Source organism: Gavialis gangeticus, unplaced genomic scaffold, assembly GCF_001723915.1.
Source record: "Gavialis gangeticus isolate Ggan-Ray unplaced genomic scaffold, GavGan_comp1, whole genome shotgun sequence".
Taxonomy (NCBI): domain Eukaryota; kingdom Metazoa; phylum Chordata; order Crocodylia; family Gavialidae; genus Gavialis; species Gavialis gangeticus.
The window spans coordinates 17,880,811-17,889,736 of NW_017729015.1; the positions used below are offsets into that span (position 1 = coordinate 17,880,811).

The window sequence follows — 8,926 nt, forward strand, 5'->3', positions numbered from 1 at the left end:
AAGAGCAGGGTTTCCTGCGCTGTCCCGTTACTAGCTGCTGAACAGAACAAGTGGGGACGTTTCCTCTGGCGCCTCTACCCCGTTAAGGGGGGGTAACGACTGGGGTGGGGCACTCGGTGGACCCAGCTCCATGCTCTCCCTAAAGCGTCCGCTGTCACAGGCAGGATGCGGCCGTAGCTGGACCGCGGGTCTGATCCCGCAGCTCCTCCAGGCAGCCTGTCCCAATGCTCGACCACCCTTCGAGTCACCAAGTTCCTCCTCATTTCCACTCTGAATTTCCCCTGCTGCAGCACGAGGCCACGGCTCCTAGTCCTGTCGCCTGCGGTCCCCCCAAGTCCCGTCCCCATCCTCTCAGTCATCACCCTCCGGGGAGGTGAAGACAATGATTAAATCCCCCCTCAACCTGCTCTTCTCCAGACTACGCAGCCCTCGCTCTTGCAGCCGGTCTTCATCAGTCTTGCCTCCCAGGCCCCTGATCATTTTTATTGCAGTGCGGTGGACTCTTCCCAAACTGACCACCTCCTCCCTGACGTGCGGGGCCCAGGACTGGCCGCGGGGCTCCAGGGGAGCCTTGCTATTTTAGTGCGGGGTACAAGATGCTGCAGCAGGAGCAGAGCAGGCGCCCCTGTCCGCAGGGCCTGACCCAGGAGGGCTGCAAGTCCCTGGGTTTGCACCACTCGCCAGCCCGCCGCCTCCGCTTACCATCGACTGTCTGTTCCTGAGACAGCTCCTCTTCTGATTCTTCTCCCTCCTCATTTAATTCCTCCTCTTCCTCATCTTCAAACACAAAGGGTGCGATTTAGAACCCCTCAGTCCCGCCCCGGCGCTTATACAAGAGAAGACGCGCTCACGCCTCCGAGTCGGCATTTGCTTTGGGGTTAGGGAAAGAAGGATGTCCCGTAGACTGTGCAGACACATGCCCTGGATTCTGTACTTCGCTTGGTCAACAAGTTATTGCCTAGCTTTGGGTGAGTCGGTTTGGTGTTCCTACGCCTTGGTTTTCCCTTCTGTGAAGTGGGTCTGATGCCCCTGTCCGATGGGACAGAAGAACTGCCGTTGACTGGGTCAGACCGTAGGCCCACCCTGCCCAGTCTCCTGTCACACAGCGGCAGGGAGCTGTTGCTGAAGGGGAGAGTGAACAGGGTCTGACCCAGGATTTTTTCCCGCTGTTCCTCTCCTATGTGCAGCCTCCAGCCTTTAGGGTCTAGGAAGCTGTGATTTAGAGGCCGTCCTCCTAGCTCCCTGCCTGTTCCCCTAGCTCCTCAGCTCGATCAGTGCCTGCGAAGCACTCTTGGGTGGACAGCACAGTAAAAGTGCTTTCTGGAAGGGGCCAGAGAAGGACAATACCTGCTTCAAAGTCAATAGCCCTCACGGTTTCCATGACGGACTCCAGGTCCAGGCTGAAGGAGTCCATGTTCTCAAAGCCTTCCTCGATCTTCTCCAGCAGGCCGCCCTTCGACGCCTCCACGATTCTGGAGGAGGCAGGAAAAAGCTCCTTTCAGCTTTAACTCACTTGGGAACCCATTTCAGCCGGACTGAAACCACCGCCCGCAGAGCCCTGGTCACTGGTTAGACTAAAGCCATTTACAAACCAATTTAAAGCGCGCTCATGGGCCTCTCTCACGGGTCCGGGGGGGAGCTGACATGGTCCAGGGACTCAGATGGACTCAGCAGAACAGCCCCATGGCCCTCAAGCCTCCCGCCCTGTCCCGCTTTCGTGCTGGCTGGGGTATTGCAACGGAGACACCGCACAGCAGTGCCGCGCATGCTCTTGGGTCGGTTTTCAAGGAGTCTGGTGTTTAAGCTGCACCCTGATAAGGGCTCCCCCAGGAACTGAAGCTCCCTCGGGGGACGCTGACTTTGCTGGGACAACGAGTGTGGCACCGAGGTAGCGGCTCGCTAATGTGTCCTGGGGACTTACGTTTTAATGAGCTTCTTGGCGTTCTGTGGGGGAAGAGAGAGAGAGAGAGAGAACGGGTGAGCAGAACAGGCCTGGAGGGCTGTGAAAGCGGCAGGGGGGAGCTGGCACCCGCTGGATATCAGTCGTGGGAAGGGTCGGGGATGTGGGGCAGCCTGGAGGAGCATGTCGCCCAGCTGCTCCGGGGAGCTCCCTTTCGCTAGGCTGGAGCTTGGCAGCTGGCTGCGGTAGCAGAGGGCACGGCCAGCGGCTGCTGGCTTGGGTTGAAAGGAGACACGATCTGGCAGGTGGGGGAATCTCCCTGGATGGGGACGGGCAGCACGGCTAGACCCAGGCTCCCGTCAGTGCCCGTCCCCTAGGCCCGGTGGCACATGCTGCTCACCATGAGGAAGGTGGCACCTCCGGTCTCCTCCATGGACTGGAAGGCCGTCTCCACTAGCTTGCTGGACTTCTCCAGCTGCTCCTTGTACTTCTGCACCAGGGCCTGGAGGAAGCCGGTCTTGTGCTCCAGCACCGCGGTGATGCGCTGCAGCAGCTCGTTCTTCTTCTCCTCCAGGACGGCGGCCAGGGCGTCAAACTTCTCACACAGCTCCTGCCGCACCCGCTGGCTGTTCTCCTGCCGAGGAAGCGGAGCATGAGTGCCCGGCTGGCCGGGGAGGAGCGGGCACTGCTCCCAGACCTCACCGTGCAGCAGGGCACCTCACTGCTGTGCCTCAGACACTCCTTCGCGCCTGCTGATACGTGCCCCGAGCCCAGCTCCCGGCCCCAGAGGAGCCCCGAGGGAGGCAACCTCTACGGGGTGGGCATGGCGTGGGCTGCCTGGTGCAAGCCACCGGGGAGGGGGAAAGTAATCCCCACTTTGACTCGTAAGAGACTCTGAATCTGAGACTTAAAAGGAGGAGCTGGAAGCCAGGCCTCCTGGGTGCTCTCTGCCTCCTCGTGTGCTTTTCTCTCAGGGACAGGCCCGAGCACCCAACGCCCACGCTAGCTGGCTCAGGGTCGGGTTTCTCCGGGGCCGCTCGGGTTTCCGCGGGCTCACGCGTTTTCCCCGTGCCTCACCTCAGTGGCGCGGCAGGACTCCTCCAGCTGGTTGATGATCGTCTGCACCCTGTCATTCCCCGCCACCAGCATGGAGATGCAGTTGCTCAGCTCGGTCTGCGAGGGAGGACAGAAATAGAGGTGGCTTCAGCCCTCCTGCTGATCTCTTTGGGGAGGGGGGCAGGAGGATGGTGGGGGTAACGGCGGCCTGCGGGGGGAGGCCTGGTCCCCCCGGGTGTGGACACCAGGATCGATCAGGTTTGTCTCTGCCCAGGGCTCTCAGACTCCCCCGAACCCAGTGCGCAGAGCAAGGGGTGCCATGGTGCAAGCCGGGAGAGACCCTGCCGTATGTGGCCCCTGTTCAAGCAATTCCTTCCTTCCCAGGTGCCTGCTCCCGCTGGAGAGCCCGCTCCCCTGGAGCCAGCGCTGGCCTCGTGAGGGGCTCTAAGTATAGAAGGTGACTTCTCCACACACGGCTATGAATACCCCGGTGACGGGGCTCCGGAGCTATTCCCGAAAGGCACAGCTCAGCACCTCTCGGGTGTCTCCAGCAGAGCCTCCCCCAGCCCTGGAGCTCAATCAATGTCCCAGGGGACCGGACGGGAACCCCTCGAGGGACAAGGCAGGGCATCCCTTGGCCTCTGGCTGCTCCCCGGCCCCCAGGGCTGCCGGTACCTTCTGTCCCTGGAAGACGTTCTGCAGCGGGGCGACTTCGCAGTCCTTGTGAGCCCCAAAGACCTTGCACATGGAGCAGGTGGGCACCTCGCAGGTCAGGCAGTAGATGTTGATCTTCTCGTCCTCGTGCTCCTTGCACATGGGGTGCTTGCCCTTCTTCAGGGGCCTGCTGCAGGGAAAGAAGGCAGGCGTTAGCAGCACGGGCACCCGGGCCTAGGACTGAGCTGTGGCATGAGCCCAAAGCCCGTGCCAGGGTCTCAGTGCGGTTGAACCTCCCCCAGCCCCAGCCTCTCCAGCCCCGGCTCGGAGGGATGGGGCTAGATCTGGGTCTCATTTTCACCACTGCGATGCTGTGTCCAGCGCCCGGGAGGCCGGTTCTGTCTGCCCGTGGTGCTAATGAAGGGAAGGGTCAGGACTAGACAGCCCTGTCCAGTGGTGCCACCTGCCAGCGGTCCTTCTTGCCACCACTTAAAGCGTTTAAACTCGTGTCTCTGAGCTTACCACCTCCCGGCAGGCATCACTCTGCTCTACCCCCCGCCAGCGCAGAGCAAGCCATAGAGGTGACTGGATCCACTAGGATGATTAAGTCCCTGGTGCCTTGGTCCAAGATTCAGGGAGGATGCAGAATCCCCTAATTATAGACACAGAGTGCCGTCAAGATAGAGGCTCCTCCCGCCTCTTTAAGGCCAACTCAGGGTGCCGCTAGATCTTTATTTCCTTCTGCAGGAGCCCAGGGTATATTTAAACACGGGCAGTTGAGCCGTGGCCCCTTTGGTCAGCTTCCCCTTTTATAGGTAACGTGACTGGAGCGGAGAGAAGGGAGTTAAATCAAGTCAACCCTGGCCACCCCTCTGCACTCAGAGCATCACACCTCCTGCCCTGGGAACATGGAGACAGGCGTAAACTTGGTAAATCTGGGCAGTGTTTTTCTGTGGTTTCTGGTTCTGGAGGCATCGAGGGACCTGTTTTCCAGCTTTTCTCTTGAAAATTCATGTTAATAAAAATAGCAATTGGATTCCTACGGCATCACCGACCCCGGGAGTTGGGACTTTAGGGACAAAATCATGAGAGGCTTGTGAAGCCATCCTGGGAGCTCGGAGCCCCTCTCTTCAGCCCTCCCTTCATCTGCTTGGATTATTTAGATGATAAATGTTTTGGAGCAGAGGCCACGTCTCCTGGTGTGTTTGCATAGCGCCCAGCACGATGGCAGGTCAGCCTTGGCTGAGGCCTCTGCATGCTCCTTCGATAAATAATCCATCTCAGTAACGAATGCCAGACCAGCGCTGTGAGATCTGATGCCCCCATCACCCCAGCTCTGCCCTTGCCATTCTGCGCGACCGGCCAGCCGTGCCCCCTTGGCCAGCTTTTGATCTGTGCTCAGAGCCAGGCGGGTGTGAATTTCCATATTATCTCACATACGACACGCTCCGGAATAAAACATGCCTCTTGTTTTTGAAAGGCCGAATGAAATAATAAAGATCTTCCTTTGTAGTCAGTGCCTGAGCAGCAGCTTCCAGGGAGCCAAGTCTGCTCCTTGCTTTGCTCCTGGAGCGCAGATTTGACTTTTGTCTTTGCCTGTGAGGCAGAAACTGCTCTTACCGTACTTCTTGCATATAATGTGCAGCGCAATTTCCAGCAGCTGGTCTTTGGATGTGAGAAAATACGGTATCTCTCAAGGGGGAACTGGAGAGCACAAGCCATGTCCTCAAGTGCTGTACATAGGCCCAGCTAGACGAATTTTGCTGTGGTGAGCCCAGGCGGGGCTCTCGCTCGCTCTATCGACCGCACTGTATCTGCCTCTCTCTAGCTCTCCTAATTGCACAAAGTGATTAAGAGGGATGGAGTCGATCTGGGCCTGTTCCCTCCTCCGTACCGAAAGTGTGCCCCATTGTTTCACCCTCAAAGCTCAAAGGGATCTGCTAATGCGGCTTTTCCATGGGCACCAGACCTGCCATCGCATCACCTCTGCCCCATCCCCATGACTTTACAATAATATTTACAGTGATTCAGTAGATTCATGAGTTAATTCCCTTAAGACCTCGGCCTCCAGGCTGCACCTGCTGGCTTATAAACACGTGGTTTCCGAGTCCCCTGCCCGGGGTCCTGCATGCCTCCCCGCTGCATAGCTCTGGCTTAGATCACATTGTACCAGCCAAGACCGGGCTGGGGCTTTGGCCATGGTGGAAACCTCATTGTGTTTGCTCCCTGCCTTGTTTATGAATGGATCTATTTTCTCTCTCCTGTAATTCCCTTCAGCCCCTCTGGATTGGCATCAGCCTACTGCCCTTGCCTTTCCCCCTGCAAGCTGCCGGGCACAACGCTCCCGTCTTTCCATCCAGGACAGATTTCCTATCTCCACTTCAGTGCTTGACCGGCTCCTCTGGAAACCAGCACAGCTCTTTCCAGTCCCTTGGACTGGTTTTACTTTTGTGGGGGAGAAAGGTTGTTGGCTGGCTGGGGTAGGGATGTATTTGTGCTTCGTGTCTGCAGGCCTGAGCAGAGACCGATCTCCGGCTGGAATCTCTCTCGGTTTTGGCAACCTCCAGAGCCTGCTCTCCAGAAACCCAGCAGCGTTGCCGTGCCGTTCTCTGCAAACCCAGCCCCTGGGCGTATTTCTCTGGTTCTCCCTGCCCCTAACGTGCTGAGGATCTGGGAAAGCAAGCTAACAGGCTACTGCCAGAAGAAGAGTCTCTCCCCAAGCATCACTGGCCAGCTTAGTTCCCAAGGCTCCAGTATTGCAAGGTGAAGGGACGATCGTGTCAGCCCACAATGCCTGCTTGGTGCGATCGGGAGGGGGGGGACGATCTGATGTAGAGCACGGTGGAGGTGTGACATCTCATCCTACTGGAGTCACCTGAGCTCCTACTCATCCTACCCCACACGGCCTGCGGGAGGCAAGGCCCAAAAGAGGCAGATTGGTGACGGACACAACGTGCCCTGAAAAGCAGTCGGCTCGAGGACATTTCCCCCATCAGACCCCCCCGTGAGGCTGGGGGGCGCATCTGCCCTGGGAGGCGAGGGCGGTGGGGCAAACCTGGAGTACTCCTGCTTGTAGATGTCGATGATGTTCTCCACCAGCAGGTTCCTCTGCAGGCCGTAGACGCCGTGGCGGTCCAGGATCACCTCGTGGCGGCAGGAGGGGCAGCGGAAGCGGCCCCCTGAGATGACGGTCCCCCGGTTCTGCCAGTAGGGGTTGGCGGCCTGCGGGGAGAGGGCCGAGTCAGGGACCCCGGCGCACGCAGTCCCCCCCGCGACATCCCCGCCACGGCCGAGACAGCCGCGCTGTCCGCGCCAGCATCCCGCCGCGCCTCCCACAACGATTTGTACTTTTGTCCGCCCCTTCCATCCGAGCCACGAGGGGGGCACTGCTATTAGCTCCACACTGGGGAAACCGAGGCAGGGGAACGACTCTCCCAGGCTCACGCGGTCCGGGTACCTCCACAGCTGCTTTACCCACCCCCCGAAGGCCTGAGCCGCGGCGGCAGGTGGCTGCCAGCCTGGTGGGATGCTGCCTTTCCCTCCTCACCATGCACCAACTGTTAGTTATAAACCATCCTTGACAGCCCTGGCCCTGCCCGCGGCCGCCCCCACCCCACAAAGCCGGCAGGCCCTGGTCCGTTGCAGCCGCGGGCTCCGATTTCTGCCCTCCCCCCCGCCCCCGCCTTCTCTTTATCGCTGAGATTTGACAAGTGCCGCGCCGCTCGGTGAGCGGGGAACGCGGCGCTGACGGCTTTATCAGCTGGGGCCTGTCCAGGGGTCCTCTGCTCGCGGGCAGCGGGATGGCCATGGCTCCAGGAGACATGGGGACTCGGTGGGCTCAGAGGTTACGGGTCTCAGCCCCCATACCGCCAAGGTGAATCCTCCCCTGGCTCCGTGGCACCAGCATCCTAGCGACGGGCACCCTGCAAATTGCGGGGCTCCATGGATGCGCCCGCAAGCAGGACGGATGAGCCATGCCTTGAGTGCAGCCAACGCTACTGAGAAACGGACTTTCTGGAGCGGGTCGATGTGGCTTGCTGTGGGATCAGAAGACCCCCTGGTAGGGGCCATTCAGGGAGCCCCAGCCCTCTCCCTCCCCTCATTCAGCTCTCCCGACCCCGTAGCAGCGACTTGCTCCGCTCCGAACTCCCTGGCGGACGCGGGGCGGGGGGACCTGCCCTTTCCTAGCCTGGCCACTGACCTGGAAGACGTCGCTGGCACATTTCCGACACAGGTTGTGCTGGCAAGGCAGGATCACCACGGGCTTGGTGAACATCTCCAGACAGATGGGGCAGATGAGCTGCTTCTCCAGGTTCTCCATGGGGTTCGAGTCCCGGATGATGCTGGGTTCGTAATCCATAGTGCTCCTCCGGGTTAAATCCACAGCGGGGCGGCTGGCTCCCGAGTTTGCTGCTTTGGCTCGGTCCCGGTTTTTCCCCTGGGCTGGGTTTCAGAGACCAAAGTCTTGCTCCTTCCCTAAAACTGAAGCCTGGCTCCTGCCTTTGTCTGCGGCTCCTCTTAGGTGTCTATTTATAATTTATCTCAGGGTCACATGGGCCCCGGTTGAGCAAAACCAGTTGGGAAGGGTCAAGTTTCCAGCTGAACTGCTGCCTGTCACATGTGAGAGTGAGCAATCGCCCCTCTGGAGGGCCGGGGGGGCTGTAAACAAGGCTGAGGACAACGTGTTCAGGCCTTGGCGTGGCTACGGTTCCAGGGATTTCCAGTGTCTTTCAGGACAAAGCAACTGGAGATGCAGCTGTCAACAGAGTCATGCTTCTTGGGGGTTAACAGCAAACAGCAGGCCCCCCCACACTTACTGAGCTACGAAGCATTAACCTGGAATAAGGCTCCTTATTCTCAATCCCATGCCCCATTTCCAAGGCAGCCTTCGTTCTCCCCAAGGGCACGGCCCCACCATCCTCACCCCGCCTGCGCCCTCCAACCCGGGGCGTTCCCGGTGCATCTCCCGCTCTCCAGGCATTGCAGCAAAGCCTCTCACGGCTCGTTAAACAGTTTGCGCATCTCACGCTCTGCAGGCGCTTGCACACGTTACAAGCAGCGCTGCAGAGTCCCGCAACCCTTAATCTATGAATCTATGAATCTATGAAACTGGCCGTGCCACCCAACCCGAGCCAATGGCAGACCAGCCGCGTGGTACCCAACCCGTTTCGCAGCCTCTCCTGCCAGCCTCTGCCCTTCTCCCCCTCTGCACCGTCTTTAACGCTGCAGCCACCCGTGAGGGTGGATCTATTGTCTTGAAAAAGGGGGGTGCGTGTGGGGAGATGCATTATCACGTATAAAACACCACCTATTTTT

At 59.4% G+C, this 8,926-nt stretch overlaps 1 protein-coding gene across 2 annotated transcripts; it reads right to left on the reverse strand.

Annotated features, from left to right (window-relative positions):
• Positions 1-568: 568 nt before the first annotated feature.
• On the reverse strand, positions 569-8,385 carry TRIM63 (tripartite motif containing 63). 2 transcript variants are annotated; one of them, XM_019512457.1, is made up of 8 exons: positions 7,812-8,385; positions 6,666-6,832; positions 3,632-3,800; positions 2,978-3,073; positions 2,301-2,534; positions 1,922-1,944; positions 1,348-1,472; positions 569-777 (listed from the first exon to the last, which is right to left on the reverse strand). In XM_019512457.1, the coding sequence occupies exons 1-8, from the start codon at positions 7,968-7,970 to the stop codon at positions 575-577; spliced, it is 1,176 nt and encodes a 391-aa protein (XP_019368002.1). In that variant the 5' UTR covers positions 7,971-8,385; the 3' UTR covers positions 569-574. The 2 variants fall into 2 exon arrangements, with proteins under 2 accessions (XP_019368002.1, XP_019368003.1); XM_019512458.1 differs by lacking the exon at positions 7,812-8,385 and adding an exon at positions 7,068-7,191.
• Between the last annotated feature and the right edge of the window lie 541 nt (positions 8,386-8,926).

Bases quoted from the DNA above. Each gene is read 5' to 3' on its own strand.
- TRIM63 (XM_019512457.1), bottom strand. From the start codon at position 7,970: ATGGATTACGAACCCAGCATCATCCGGGACTCGAACCCCATGGAGAAC. The intron at 1,945-2,300 runs GTGAGCAGCATG...CTTCCCCCACAG, and splicing joins GAGGTGCCACCTTCCTCATG to AACGCCAAGAAGCTCATTAA. The intron at 778-1,347 runs GTATTGTCCTTC...TTGTGTTTGAAG, and splicing joins GGCTATTGACTTTGAAGCAG to ATGAGGAAGAGGAGGAATTA.